Genomic DNA, 15,970 nt, shown 5'->3' on the forward strand with positions numbered 1-15,970 from the left:
CCATCTGTCTACCACAAATATACATTACTATAATTTAAATCTTAAAAATGTTTTATAGCTATATTTTTATTTCTATTTATTTATTTATTCATTATTTTAAATATGTTTTTATTTTATATCTTACAAATATTTTATATCATTTTTTTTATTTTATTTATTCATTTGTCTATTTATTTATTATTTCAATACATTTTTATCTTATCAATATTTTATACCTATATTTTAATTTTATTTATTTATCTATTTATTTAATATTTTAATTATTATTTATTTTATACCTTACAAATATTCTATATCAATATTTTAATTTTATTTTATTTATTTTTTATTTTATTTTTTATTTATTAATTATTTTTCATTTTATATCGTGTCAATATTTTATACCAAAATTTTAATTTCATTTATTTATTATTTTAAATATTTTTTGTTATATATCTTACAACTATTTTATACCTATATTTTTATTTTATTTATTAATTATTTTAATTATTTTTTATTTTAGATCTTATCAATATTTTATACCAACATTTTAATTTATTTATTTATTTATTATTTTTATTTATATCCTACCAATATTTTATAACTATATTTTAATTTTATTTATTTATTTGTTATTTCAATTATTTTTTATTTAACATCGTACAAATATTTTATGCCAACATTTTAATTTTATTTATTTATTTGTTATTTTAATTATTTTTTTATTTTACATGTTACAAATATTTTATACCTATATTTTAATTTTATTTATTTGTTTATTCATCTATTATCTATATATTTTATTTATTATATATTTTGGACAATTTGGTGTCTTGGATCTTTATTTTTTATCTGCATGATTTTCTTTTGATACATATCTAATGAGCATATGTCAGTTAAAAACTTAATCCCATTTACTTTGTGCAAGATGCTCTGAGCCATCACACTCTTCACTCGTGGGCCAATAAGCAGCAGCTTGGACCTAAAGGGGTTAATCACTTAGCTGAAGGGCATTTTGACGAGAACTTGTTGATACATTGATTAAAAAAATAAAAAGGAATGCAGGAGGCATGACGTTGCTCTTACAACATACTTGGTTGAGGCCAAATAGTTGTGTAATGCAATCCTTAGAGGAAAAAGAGGGCAGAGTGTGTGTGTGTGTGCTGAGGAGGTGAGACGGCTACACAGACTTCCTCTAGCTCCTATTTGATGAATAAGAGGTCTGGCTGTAAAGCAGCTGTATTGAGCTGACCTGACAGCCACCTGACAAATAGGTGTTTCATGGTTAGGTTAATAGGCTGGTGTGTACAATGAGTGGACATGACATTTGTCTCTGAGGCGAGTCTCTCTGTGTGTTCCTGTGTGTGTGTGCGTGCGTGTGTTTGTTTGTAGCTTCAAATTGTCTTTTGTCATTATGAACGGATGGACAACTGCACGGAAACAGAGAGCGGGAACGAAAAACAAACACGAGGATGCGTAAGTACATACAGAGACACACAAAGCAGAGCCGTGAATGTCTTTTAGATAATTAGTCTCCTTAATACTCAGACAAAACTGGAAACACCAGTGTCATAGTGTGTTCAATAAAGCCTTAATGTAACACACACATATTATGCTAGTTTTTTGTAGGCATTTGAAGACATGTGTCATCTCCCATAACCTGTGTTTATGTGACTGTGCAGGTTCACACACACTCACAAAGAACAGCTCTCAATAAACTCTCCTTATGTCCCGTCCACCCATGAGAAGCTTTATATCCTTCGTAGTAAAACTTCTCATTGTTTGTCCCATTTTTTAACTTTCTAACTTTTATATTTCATCAGACATCTGAGCTTTTTAAACACTCTGGGAGGCAATTAGCATTGTAGTGGCGTGCCGCAGAACTAAAGCAATCAGTATCCAGAGTAAACATGGAAAATCTTTAACTCTTCGGCACCACGGAAGCAAAGAGTTTCCACAATAATGGATGTGAGGCATTAACAGTGCTGGATGCCTCGCAGTGAGACAAAGTGTCTGCAACTGTGTGCCTGTGTTTGTGTGTGCATGTTAACATGTCATGAATGTTTGGAGTGCAGCTTCCGGTAGGTAAAACAATTACACAGGACATGATTAAAACCTAAGACGCTCTCATTAAGAGATTATTGTTATAAACTGGAGAAGATGAGTCCTGTGTGTGTGTGTGTGTGTGTGTGAGAGAGAAGGGTAATTCTATATCTTAATTGCAAATCCCTCATTTTGCCCCTTCACATAGGTTAAAGTACATTTCTACTTCATCAGCAACATTAAAACATAAGTGGGAAACCATAAGCGTGTGTGTGTGCATGTGTGTAGCTGCTTCATTTGCAGGAGCCCCAGCTCTATAAAGCCATTACCATACAAACAGCAATTAGCCTCCATGTGAACAATTGCTGTTCTGTTCCCTAATTACTGAATTACAACCAGGAGATTAACGATGGTTAAATAAAAAACAATTAAGAACAAAACAATTAAGGCTTTTTCCCCCTTACCCCCCCTAAAGCAATTGCTTCTCCCCAGTCATGTTAACTCTTTTTAAAGGGTTCAGACAACTTGCAGTGTGTGTGTGTGTGTGTGTGTGTGTGTTCAGCGAGTAAGGGTAGGATTTTGAGGCTGAGATGTGATGTTCCCCAGAAGCTAAATTCAGAGGATATTAGTTATGAGATCAGGAGAAGAACAGCGAGCCCCGAGGAGGATGGGAAAGAGATGAGAGAATTGGGATCATTAGAACGATGTTTTTTATCCTGCTTATCAGGCGCTGCTCTAATGGATTCGAGCTATTCCAGTTTATCACAGGCATGTTGTTGTGAGAAATGTGAAGCATCAATGAATTATTAGTAGTAGTGGCTGGGGCAAACACTCTGTTCTGAATTAGTAGAACATGGAGCCCTCTGGAAAGGAAACAGGAGTTTGAAATGTTGTTTTGAAATAATTCGAACTCCAAGGGTACATTTATATTTGAGGCATTAATAAAGTATGTCAGTACGTTCTGTGTAGTCTTTTCCCGCTGAAGGGCACAGTGATAAGACACGGCGGCTGATTGGTTCAGTTTTGGTTGTTGAAAGAATCAAACCTGAGATCCTGAGACTATGTATTATGTCTCCAACAACCCAACACCAGAATAAATGGTGGTACTGCATGACGTTGAAAACCACGGATCCGTTCAATTTTGTACATTACGAAGCGGATATATGTTGAAACTTTAAGTTTCAGCAATGCTGTGTTGAACTTGTGGTTAAATTGAGGCACAAAATCTGTCTAGTTATGGTGAGGAGAAGGTCACGTTTTGAGGGGGATAGTCTCCACTGGAAATGCAGCAATGTCTTTTCGTAAAAACAGAAGGATGAGTCATTAAAAAGCAGCCACGTTTGGTGGCTTAAAAAAAGCACTGGAAGACGCAGCGATGACTCCCTAATGCCTCTTTCTATGTTTCTACCTTCCACCTGATGTCCATTAATTCCTTTGGGAATCTCTGTGATATGCGATGTGCCTGTGAAACTCCTATTTCAGTCCAGAATTTGCCTTGAACCTGGACCTTGAACGAATGACAAAGGAGAAATCTGGACCGTGGCTGGACCAGTTGGGAACCACTGGTCTAAATGTTTGTGGAAACAGCTGCTAAGATGATTCATTGAGAAGTCCTGAATACTAGAGCATGTGAGCGGAGCGGACCGGGTGAAAATTTCCACTCCTCGCTCGAAGACCTGTCACTTTGTGCCACTCGTCCGCTCCGCTTGGTTCTGGCCATTCTTCGCTCCGCTCCGGGACACTCCATCATAAATTTTATCCCACTCCACTCACTCACCACTCCACTCAAAAAAACTGCATCGTACTACCCTAACCTGTAATCTTCTATTCACAAATAAAACATGAGCTTGGTAGATTCTCCGGGGAAGCCCTCTCCCCTCTCCCCGCAGTTAGGGACCGTTCTCCATGGTACCACTGTTGGCAGGGTGGAAATAAGTCAAAGTGTGGAGGAGACGGACCAGGTTAAGCGGCCGACCTCCGGGGAAGCCCTCTCGCCTCTCCCCGCAGTTAGGGACAGTTCTCCAAGGTATCGCTGCTTCTCTTCTCAGTTTCTTTTCTGAAGTACACAGTAAACTCCATAGTTTTGAAAGAAAATAGTGTGGGAGTGCGCAGGTGCAAAGATGCATTCTGGGTGGGGCATGAGCGACTGGAGCGAAATTGGAGCGAGAGATAATGCTCCGCTCCACCTTTTAAAAAAATAGCCGCTCCTCACTCAACACAAAATCCTTCCGCTCCCTGCTCAGCTCCGCTCCAGCTCTGCACACATGCTCTGCTGAAGACTCACTTTAAGGGGCCATTTTCTCTGGTTCCATTTGATGTTATTAACAAAAATCTTTCCTAATGCAGGTTTAAGGTCTGAACAGAAACTTAAAATCTATTATGGTAATAATTAGAGTGGCATTTTACTACTTGGGGACACACCCAGCCCTCCAGGATCTAATCATAATATATAACAGGTGTTCTTTTGTTTTGTTTTTTGAGTATTTTGCCTTCAATGACAGGAAAGTTTGAAGCTTGAAGGAGATGACATGCAGGTGTGCATGGGGTGTCTGCTCTACCCACTGAGTTACTGGGTGCCCCAAAAATAACAAGTGTAAGGAGCTGTTCTTCAAGCTGCGATACAGTCTCTCCCACTTAACTTGTACACAATGCTTTGGATATGATTGTGTTTACATGTGACATGGTCTCAATACCTATAAAGTCACTGCAATCATTTCAGGATCATTCAAAAACATAACAAACCCAAACAACAATGGTAATTTGTTGCCTTTGTTTTCCCAAAATATAAAATGAGGAATTATTTCTCCAACGTTTCTGCACTGCAGTTCCCAAAACCACCTGTCAATCACACAGTGTGGGTTGGACTGTGCCGCCCTTTATCTTGTATTTCTGTTGGAGGAGTCGGAGTTTCTGTAGGAGGCCAGCTCTCCTTGTTTATTCAAAAGCAGCTGCTGTCGCTGCTGTCAGAAATGTAAAATAAATCATTTTCTGTGAGCCAGAGGGTCTGTGTCAGCGGAGGCTGGTCAGATACTGAGCTGCTGGAATAGCTAAAGCTGTCATAAACTGGCTGGATCAATATTGTGTAGAGTTTTATGTTAAACAATTTGAATACAGATTTAAGAAATGGTGTTTTTTTTCACTCACCATCCTCCTCCGTCTGCTTGACGATCTCCTCGCTCTCTTTGCTGCCCTCGGGGTTGGCCAGGACCAGCCGCAGTCTGACCGTGACAAAGGGCCTCAGCCCCCTCAGGGTGTAATGTGACGAGGTCTGGATCAGCTCCTCTGCTGCAAACTCCTGCTGGTTAAATACATACTGGTACTGCACCTGGAAAACAGACGGAGAGACATGACATTTATTCCTTTGTCATTTGCTTTAAAAACAATGTTTACTAATGCAGAGCTGCCCTCACATGCACTTAACCCTGCAATGCTTTGACAGAACTGCCAAATAGAAACACTGATTTCACTGTGAGGGTCCAAACTGTGAAGTTTACAAATCACACATAAAGGTGAAGCAGTGGTGTTGCTACATGTGCATCTAAAGGTGTTTGTTCACCTTTAGTTATAACAGGGCTGCCTCCTAATAGTCAACTAAACATTAGTCAGCAAGATTTCATCAGTCGCTTAGTCACAGACAAACAAAAGACAACGTAAATGTAACTCTATTAGGAGCTGCGCCTTGTCAAAATAAATCAAAACCTATATTGACTGGACCATGTGTGACTTTAATTTGAAAGGACAGACACAGGAAGTGTCCACGCTCAGCAGTCAGACAGGAGTCAGGTTAATTTCCAGGGCTGGTACCTGCGGTTATTCCACAGGCTAATTAATAACATGTCGGGCAGGAAATCCAAAGTGTGGGATCATTTTGAGAAGGTGAAGGACGAACCCAAGGTGATATGTAAACTCATCTTCATTGGTCGACTACAAACATGACGTATCATCTGAAACATGGAAGTAGCTACATGCCCATTAGCCCACAGCGTCATTAACAGGCGGCTCGCTCAGTGTGTGACGTGCACTTGGAGATAAAATATAGGCCTATATTAATGAAGGTTCATTAGTACGGTTTTGTATTTCTCTGTAATGTAGCACAGTGTTAACAATGTTACTGATACTATTCTTTCTCACACCTTCAACTCAAACCATTGTGTTGCCCCGCCAAAAATATATGATTTATACTTACATTAATATCGTAAACATGCAGGCGACTTGTCGACTAATGGCCCTAAACGCAACAATGATCGACTAGGAAAGGTCTTAGTCGGGGGCAGCCCTTAGTTACAACACATAACTTGAATTATAAAGATGTTTGATGTTTTGAGTGAGACTTTAAATTTCAATGAACTTTTTAAAATAACATCTTTGCCCAAATTTAAACGGTCTCTTATAAAAACAACAACAAAAAAAAGGGATAATGTTTAACTAATTTTTACTACTGTCTCATGATGCTTTCATGATGGAGAATTATTAATGTCCAGGTAGTTTAACTCTCACTTCTGAGTTTGTAGTTACAGCACATATTGTGGCCAGCTGTGCGTACCGTCAGATTGTAGCTGTGGCAGCGTGTCACCGCATATCCAAATGTCTCCCACTGTATAGTCAGCTGGCGGGCTCTGACATCCACCACGTTGACGTTTTGTGGACCATGGACTGGATCTGAAGGAGAGATGGACAAAAAAGAAAGTTAATATTTCAGCTGGGCAGGAAATACAGATGGTTGATACACAGAGAGACTGTTGAGCCACCGATTCCACAGAGCCACACATCCATCTGTGAGGAGATAGTCACTGGCAAGGGACGAACTCATGATCATCAGAGATTTTCAAGGCTTAAATTCTGAACTTTAAGATACAGGACAAGCTACCCTCTTACCAATGCTGGTTTGGATTCTTTGTTTATTGTGAAGGCATGTGAGAAATACAAAGTTTTCCTCATGAATTAAAGTGAACATGCAGCAAGTTATTGATATACAAATGGTCATTTGGGGGTTGAAGTGTTCTTTTAACTCTTAAATTAATCTTGACATTTGAACAAAATTATTCCTCGAGTTGTTTCAGGCACAACTGGGATTGCCAATGAACAAAAACAAATTCAATTTTACTCAGTCAGATTTTACAGGCGCAGTTTTGATACTCAGCAGATTCAGGTGGGATTTTTAGTGACAGTCTGTGTCAGTAATTTGGTTCAGGGCCTTGCTCAAGGCCACTCTGATGGGACATGAAGTGTGTAAACAGGTTCACAGGTTCCAACCTGTGATCTATTAATTACTGGAAAATCTGTGACCACCAGGCGATGCTGCGTCCTAACAGGACAGCCCAGATACACAAGCCAGAGATTACCACAGAAGTCCCTGTATTGATCTGCAGACATTTGGAGCGGTTATTACTGCCTTGCCCATATGTCACCCACACATGCACACGCACACGCACACAACCAAAAATGCATGCACACACGGCAGCTCAAACACACCCACGCACACCCACACAAAACCACACACATACAGGAAGATACACACAGCATTGTTGCAGCCATATGTTGGGCTCTCATCCCCAGGTTTGCGTACCACGACTCAGTGCACACTAACAAGCTTGTTCAAACCAATCTTTCTGTCTGCCTAATTAGTTTCTATCAGCTACCGATGGCAACCAAAACAGGTCACTGCATAAGAGAGAAGCTTTATTAGCCGTACTTCTCTGATGAAAATGAAAACTTAACTCCCAATGTGTATGATCTTCAAAACATGGCGAGAGAACAGACACTTACACCGGAGAAGCCAGTTTTAGCACTGAAGATAAAAACTTCTTCATTATGTCTGATGACTGTTGGAAGAACAACTTAGCTAATGAATTAGTGACATTTGAGAAGATGCAGTTGTTTTCAAGAACTGAACACTGATCCTCAGGCAGGATTTCATCCTCAAAGTTCCATAATGTGAAGTTTCAAACTCATTAAACCTGTACAGTCAAACTCTGGGGATACATAGAATAATCACACAACACATTCTCACTCCGACCTCGTCACATATCAGTGTTTGTTCATGGACTTTCCACAGTGACATATGATGTGCAAGGGACCCTGGGTGTGTTGGTTGTTGATGTTCTGGGACGCTGTGTCAAAATATACTTTAGTTTTTATAGGAAATCTTCAGTTTGCATATAGTCTCTTTCAAAATAAAAGCACTACATTGGTAAAACATTGCTTTTAGCCAACACAAGCACGTGGTGGAGTTTAGAAAAAGAACAGGGTTTGGCTTTCTGATCTTACAGGAAGCAAACACTGGCCTCCTGGGTGAAAGTCGGCGGTATTGGACCCACTGACCACCTCTCCCGCCCGCCCTACTCAGACTTCTGCCGCCTTAACTTTCGTTGTTGTCCCGCCACCCCATTTCACCCTGACACCGGGCACCATTAAACAATAACAACGACTGGCCGTGAATCAAGCCAATATGAAAGGACAGCTTTTTTTGTCAATATCTGACGCCAGAAGGCACTGACGCGTAGATTTCGACGACTTCAGAGTGAGACCTGGTAATTATGCATCAATGCATTATTGTAGTGTCTGTTTTCAAAATACACCTCTGTTTTCACAGGAAATGTACAGTTTGCATTCTGTCTCTTTCAAAATAAACGATGTCCGTAAAACACCACGAATTGATGTTTTTTTTCCTTCAACAACAATCACACACGGTTGCATTTAGACAACAAAAGCACATGGTTGGGTTGAGGCAACAAAGACAGGGTTTGGCTTTATGCTCATATGGAAGGCGAACACCAACCTCCTAGGTAAAGTCAGTGGTTGTTGGACCCATCCGCCACCCTTCCTGCCTAGCCTATTTGGACTTTTGCCCCCTTAACTTATGTAGTCATCCTGCCACGTTTACCCCTGACGCCACCGGGCAAAGTTACAGAAGAAGGGCAACTGGCTGTATATCATAACAATGTGAAGGTCACTGACCAAGTGGTAGGTATTTGATGCCTTCAGTGTGAGACTGGGTTGAATATCTCAATATGTCATTTTAGTTCTTGTTTAAAGACCAAGTTTGTGGGGAATGCAACAACTCACTGTACTGAGGAGTCCTTAAACAAGGCACTGATGTCATTCCAGCTGGTGGAGTGACATATACTCCAAAACATCTAACTTTTAAAGTGTGTTGCTACATGATTGTTGGGTGTGTAACATCTGAAACAGGGAAAACGTTTTGCTTCTCAAATAATAAAATTAATGTTGTAGTTAAACTTTATTTTAAACTCAGTCAAAATGTTTCCATTATGAACATTTAGTATCACTTTTCACTTTTTCAGTCTCTGTGAATCTTCCGAAATCAATTCAGTTGTCCTTAAAAGTTCCTATTAACCTTACATGGGCATTAAATTGTTATCATTTGCTATTTAATTCTGTAAAAGCCAAACTAACTGATGCTTTCAGAATTAATCAACTGGTCAGTCTCAGATATAGCTACTCCTGTGCTGATCAAATTGATACACATGCACTGAACATTAACCGACTATTGCCACAGCCATCGCATACTATTCTTGTCCACAGGTCATCAAATACCAACACAATGTCACATCCCCTCATTGGCTCCTTTTCAGATTCTCTTTGCATCTTCTAAAAACATATTTACAACATATACAACATATTTAGCAACTTACTCAGACCATCAGGGGAAAAGTTGAAACTCATTCCCCTGCATGCTCCTTAGAGTAGTTGCAGTTACCAGCTCTCCTGCCAGCAGTGCAGGGTCTCTCCTCTCCCACTGCACTTTGCACACAGGCAGGCAGGAGGAGAGGAGACACAGCTCGTTGCTACATATCCATTGTAGAATAATATTTCTCTGATTCTTCTTTGACACGCAAATAATTTCAGCTTACATAACTCTGATTCACCTGTTGTCTTTTTAGAAGATAAAACATGTGAGATTAACTGGGGTATAGTTCATGTAAATGACCCTAATATTCAGTAGTTGACATATTAAATTTGCATTTGAGATGTATTTATGTTGCTTTTATGTATTTATTTCCCATCAACATGGAAGTGCTTTTATTTTGAAGAGACAGTAGACACACAGGTAGCAGACGGAAAGTGACAAAAAGGTAAACAGTGCAGTAACATGATAAACAACATGGAAGATATACAAGTAATGAGGAGGAATAGGAGGAGTTTAACTGTAGTTTAGCTCCATTGAGAGAGCAACGAGGTATTAACTGTATTTATTTCCCATGAACATGGAAGTGCTTTTATTTTGAAGAGACAGACACACAGGTAACAGACGGAAAGTGACAAAAAGGTAAACGGTGCAGTAATGTGATAAACAACACGGAAGATAAACAAGTAATGAGGACGAATGGGAGGAGTTTAACTGTAGTTTAGCTCCATTGAGAGGGCAATGAGGTATTAACTGTATTTATTTGTGTTTAAATGTCTCATAAATTTGAGTTGTTTGTGAATTTGCGTACTTCCTGTTGCCGCCAGTGCAAAGTGTAATGTCTTGTTTTGCCCTCTGTTTCTTTATTTTCTGTTTAGCTCTTACATTGGTCGATGAAGTAAATGAAGAACAAAATAAACTGCATTTGACCATCAGTCCAGGCTTATATTATTCTGACTGGTGCGCTACACTGCAACTTATTTTCAGTTGGATTTAATTCTGTTTAAACGCTCTGTCCAGTAACCTGAAGCACTTTTTCTTTTGAACTTGAGTGACCGTAAGAGAGGTTCCTGTAACTGGTGCAGTTTTGGAGAAAATGTAAAAGTTATATAACTGTCAAGTTTTTATTATGAACACACAATTGAATTTTCCATCAAAGAAAAAAATATAAAACTGATGATGTGTGCTGTTAATTATAGTTTTGGAAAGAAAGAAAATTGGAATCAGCCAGAATTGGAATCGACAGGTCAGAGTTTTAAGAAATTGGTAATTGGTCTAGAAACTTGCAATCTCTATTGAAAAGGAAACATAACCCTTGATTTAACCCCAGGAGATTGCGTATGAAGGTAGCTGAGTGCATTAAAAGATTGTTCAAACAAGCTACTTACTTTACACATAAGATGAGCCTAATGAGACAAGATTAGACGACGCCATGGATAAGCCATCTTAGAGGCCATCTGAGCCAGAAGACAATGGTTTTGCACATTTGTGTTCTTGTATGTGTGCGTGAGGGTTATATCCATTTGTGAGTTTGGGTGCAGACTTTAGACTCCCTGGGGTGCTTTATGGTTTAAAGAGTCTGTGTTTCTTCTTAAAAGACCTAAGCCTATAAAGTAATCTACCATTCCTGGATAAGACTGTGGCGGACTGACATTTTGGCAGCCAGGAAAGCTGCAGGGGGGAAGTGATATAACCAACGTATGACCCAATCCTCAGGTCAGCGCAGCAGGCAATATGCTTTCACACAGCCCACATACTGTTGCCAGAAAATAGGACTTTACTACTCTGGACTGAGACTGATGCAAATAGGCTGACAGTCTCTGCTTGCTGCATTTCCATTGTACTATAGAAAGTGGTGGATTTCATCAAACTATGAACGATTCTTAAGATATCCACTTAAGTGATGTAATTACTTGTCTGCCTGTTTGACTGGCGGGCAGCAGGACATTTCACAAACTTTGTAATGGATTTTCTCAAAATGTGATGGGCAGATAAACTGCCACTGAAGCTGAATCTTAATCTGATGTGAGATTTCCATCACTGAAAATGGAAACATGCTGAGAATTGCTTTAAGCTTTTGATTTTACACATTGCATAAAATAATTGTAAAAACAAAAATAAGGCCTCAGGGTTTACCCCTGTCTGCAAAGGGGGATTTATACTTCTTAATCAACAATGTACCCACGGTGTCACCTGACATGCACCTCCCCAGAAATATAACTACACATTGCGGTGATGCAGACTTCCTGTCTATTTTTGTAAGCTGAAACCACAGCTGGGCTAATTTATACAATGTAAAATGCCACAGACTTGTGCTAACAACATTAGCATGTTGTATTTGTTTGGAATATGTGTTTAGTATAAGACAGTTGTTTTGTCGGTGAACCTTATTGTTAAATGTTGCTGTTGTCCCTGGCTTCATATGTGTATAGGAAAAGTCTGCTAGCCTCTAGGCTAATTTATACAATGTAAAATGCCATAGGCTTGTGCTAAAAACATTAGCATGTTGTATTTGTGGGGAAAATGTGTGCAACAAAAGGCGAATGCTTTGTGTGTGAATACTGTGAGTTACAGTAAAGCCGATTTGTGTACATGAGTATGAAATTGTCTCTATCAAGCTAATAGAACAGCACTTCACAGAAACCCCACCATCGACCAGTGTTTTGGGGGTGTAACTGCAGAGTGACACAGGCTCTGCATAGAGCTGACACACACGTATAAATCCCACTTATCCCAGCGCATAAACCCTAAACCTTTAACCTAGTGGTTAGAAAAGGGATGGACAATAAAATCTTTTAGTACAGTAGTTGCCTTTATCAACAGCCTGATGAGAAATGCAAATATTTTAGCAAAGGACGCTCCAATGGGAGACAAAAACTGAGAAAGGCCCTGTTTTCAGAGTCAAACTCCTCCAGAGAACAAATGTGAACTAACCTGTAATTATGCATGCTTAAGCAGATCAAGTGATGTACCCATAATGAACGCACACACTGTAATACCTCAATTACAGAGACATAATCATTCATCACTGAGCCGGAGAGAGCGAATGAAATAAGCAGTTTTCCCCAAGAATAGCAATAAATCAAAGCTCCTCTCACTGCAATGACTCGTTTCTGCAAAGACTCAAACCATGTTAGCTAAATCAGATTTATGCTCCGGGGAGTCTGGAGAGGAACAGGCCAAAAACAACAAATAGCAGCCAACCAAATCCCCCTCGCCAACCGTCAGTACCACCACCACCCACTTAATCCGGTGGTCTTTCAGTTGGGTATGATGGAAGATAATCTTTCAGATAATCTGGCCAGGGCTCAGTTGGAGCCCCTCTAAACAGATTGCTAATTTCTGTTTGTGAAAACAATGGTGGTTGGAGATGGCGGTGGAGGTGCGGGTGGGGGAGATAAATTCAACAAAATGAAAAAGGACGATGACAGAGGAAGCAAAGATTCCACCAGTCACTTTAAATATTGCGTTTAATGCTTCAGTAAGTATAATGTTGCTTTACTGTACAATCATAATGACAGTTTTTTTCTGAGAATTTTCCGCATGGCAAAAGACAAAAAGACAAGAGGAGAGTTGTAGATGAGTGGAGAAGAAGCAGAGAGAGAGATCCTAAGACATAGAGAGACAGCAGGAGAGGTTATGTGAATTATAACTTTGTTTACATCGTTAGGTCGATGATGGTGTCTCCCAGGCTGCCCTTGGTCATGACAAATGCCAGATTTGCCACATCATCCATCTGATTTATTCTCTCTTCCTCAGCTCCGCTCCTTCCCTCCATCCACATGCCTCCGAAATTCATCTTTCCTCCATCCATTTCAACTTCTTCTTTGCACCCCTTCTAGGGCTCTCTCTAAACCCACTTGCACATCAAAGACTTATAATGACATGGAGATGAAGAGACTGACATTCAGTAAGTAAACTGTGAAAGGAAGAAAAGCTCAGCAGAAGTGGGCTGAAGTCCGAGTGCGTACAAACTAACAAGCTGGATGAGGGGATGGACGGATGACTCATAGATGGATGACTGGCCGGACTTACCAGTGAATGGATAACCAATGCACAGATGGAGAGAAAAGAGAGGTCAGTTATGTATGCATGGAGGAGGAACAATCATACCTCCACAGGGACACAGCCCAGAGGCTTCCACCCTCATTAATCAGGACGGGTCAAGGGTTGGCATGTTAGCTATCACACACTGTGAAAGGGCAGCTTGGATGGCACAGCTGGCGCACGATGTGACAAGGCCAAACAGTGAGGCATGTTGCAGCCAGACGTGGCCTCCTGCTCCCTGTGGTGGACCAGGGGATACAAGTGGCCCCTGATATGCCCATTAAAAGGACAACCGAGGCTACAGATGGCCAATGACTTTCTAGCCTATGGTTATAAAACAACATGAACTATAAATAGCACTTGACTGCATATTGTACCAGGCTGTTGCTCTGGTCTGTGTGTGTTCTTACTGTGCTATGGACATATTTGAATATACTGCATAAAGGACTCCTGCATCAGGAAATCAACTGCACTGTTGTCATTTCGAGTCGTCAAATAACGCCGCTTGGTTATTGATTTCTGGGACAGACACCAATGAAAAACAGGCATCCTTTCTCAGCGAGATGTTATGCCATCAGCTGTTACCTGGAAAGTCCCCACTGAGCAAGTGGAAGGGGTGGTGGATAGATCTAGCAACATCGGACTTTCACCCAGGAGGCCGGTGTTTGCTTCTAGTGTGAATGTAGAGCCAAACCATGTTTTTTTTTTCCTAAACCTAACCACATCAGTTTGTTACACAATTAAATAAAGGTAAATGTGCAGTGTTTCACCTACGTTGTAAGCCTATTTTGGAAAAGACTGTCTAACCTAACAAGCGGAAACTGTACATTTCCTGTGAAAATGCATGGGTATTTTGAAAAGACACAATGCGTGTAGCAGGCGTAAATTGACACAGCATCCCAGAATCCCTCGTGCATAATATGTAGATGTGAAAGTCCACTGATAAAGCAACGATATGTGCGAGTTAGGAATGAGAACGTGAAGCCCATACTTGAGGTGTAACGATTCATCGCCCTGAATCAATGTCATGATTCAATGTTCAAAAATCCAATATCATTGATGCAAACTGAAAACATTAATTCATATCATCATCTTTAAGATTAGCCTTTAGTTTGAAATTCCCACAGCACATCCAAGACCTGCTCTGCTGTGCTGTTATGGGCTAGTACATGTAGTTTGCTAGCAGTCGTAAAGTCGCTGTGTCAAGGTTGCTGATGGTTAGGGTTAGAGAAAGAGGTCATGAATCGGGCTGGTACGAGCCAATCACAACACAGTTAGGTGGGAATTGGCAAGAAAAGCAGTGGGATCCATAATATAAATCTGTGTCGCCATCAAACAGCGCTAGGCAGATAATGGCAAGTAGCCAAGAAAAAGATGGCGAGGATATTTACTCCCCTCTTAGGAATAAATCAGCAGTGTGGAAATATTTTGGATTTCGGAGGAAAGAAAGGTCATCAGACAAAACTTATCATATGTACATAAAGTCTTAATATAATAAGAAAAGTTTTTTTTTAAAAAAAGTATAAATAGTACACACAAGTGGAAGAAGAGTCCACTAGCTGCCAGGCTAATTTATGCTATGTAAAAGTGCTTAAGCTAATCATAGTCACGAGCAAAAACAAAACAATTTTGTCTACAAACTTTGACAGCTTGTACTGAGCTGATTTTTGTACCTTTGGTAAATGTTCTTGTTGTTGATCTATGTTTTATGTGTGTAAGTGGAGTCAGTTTAAAGTGAACTAAACAGCACCTATCCCATTAGATTATTTACAATTTTTCATGTGGTGTTTTTTATTTTAATGGCCAAAAGCAAAATAGACTAGGCTGGCAGCTTCCTCTGTAACTGTGCTTAATGGGTATATAATGTTGACTCATATCGATAGGAGGCTCCTGAATTGAATCAAAATCGTATTGTGAAAATCTTGAAGATTGTGATATCAGCAAATATTTTACAGTTGTCCAAAGAACTATTACTACGTTATACCATGACAAAAGTAGTGATTTACACCCTTTAAAATGCCCATGCTTAAATGTATATTGATCAGATCCAGGTCTTTCAGCACTGGGACTGACTTTTCTTTGACTTCTCTACAATCTAGGCTGAACCATCTGTGATCATCTACACAATGCCGGCTAACAAGCAAATGTGCCGGTGGACAATACCAATTCCCTGCTGATTTGACCTGAGGTAGAGATAAAGTTGTTTTGCCTGCCTTTGAAAGTACTTAAGGGCCTATTGGATGTTTTGGCAGG

General features: G+C 39.8%; 1 protein-coding gene across 12 annotated transcripts in view; it reads right to left on the reverse strand.

The window, feature by feature from the left end:
- The window catches only part of ptprt (protein tyrosine phosphatase receptor type T), a 527,216-nt gene that overhangs the window by 282,582 nt on the left and 228,664 nt on the right, over positions 1–15,970 (reverse strand). For all 12 annotated transcript variants that reach the window (XM_078171434.1, XM_078171419.1, XM_078171458.1 and 9 more), the window contains exons 9-10: positions 6,566–6,681; positions 5,167–5,347 (exon numbers count right to left, since the gene is read on the reverse strand). In XM_078171434.1, the coding sequence (XP_078027560.1) occupies positions 5,167–5,347; positions 6,566–6,681 (297 nt within the window). The remainder of the gene's footprint in view (positions 1–5,166; positions 5,348–6,565; positions 6,682–15,970) is intronic.

Source organism: Epinephelus lanceolatus, chromosome 1 (assembly GCF_041903045.1).
Source record: "Epinephelus lanceolatus isolate andai-2023 chromosome 1, ASM4190304v1, whole genome shotgun sequence".
NCBI lineage: Eukaryota > Metazoa > Chordata > Actinopteri > Perciformes > Serranidae > Epinephelus > Epinephelus lanceolatus.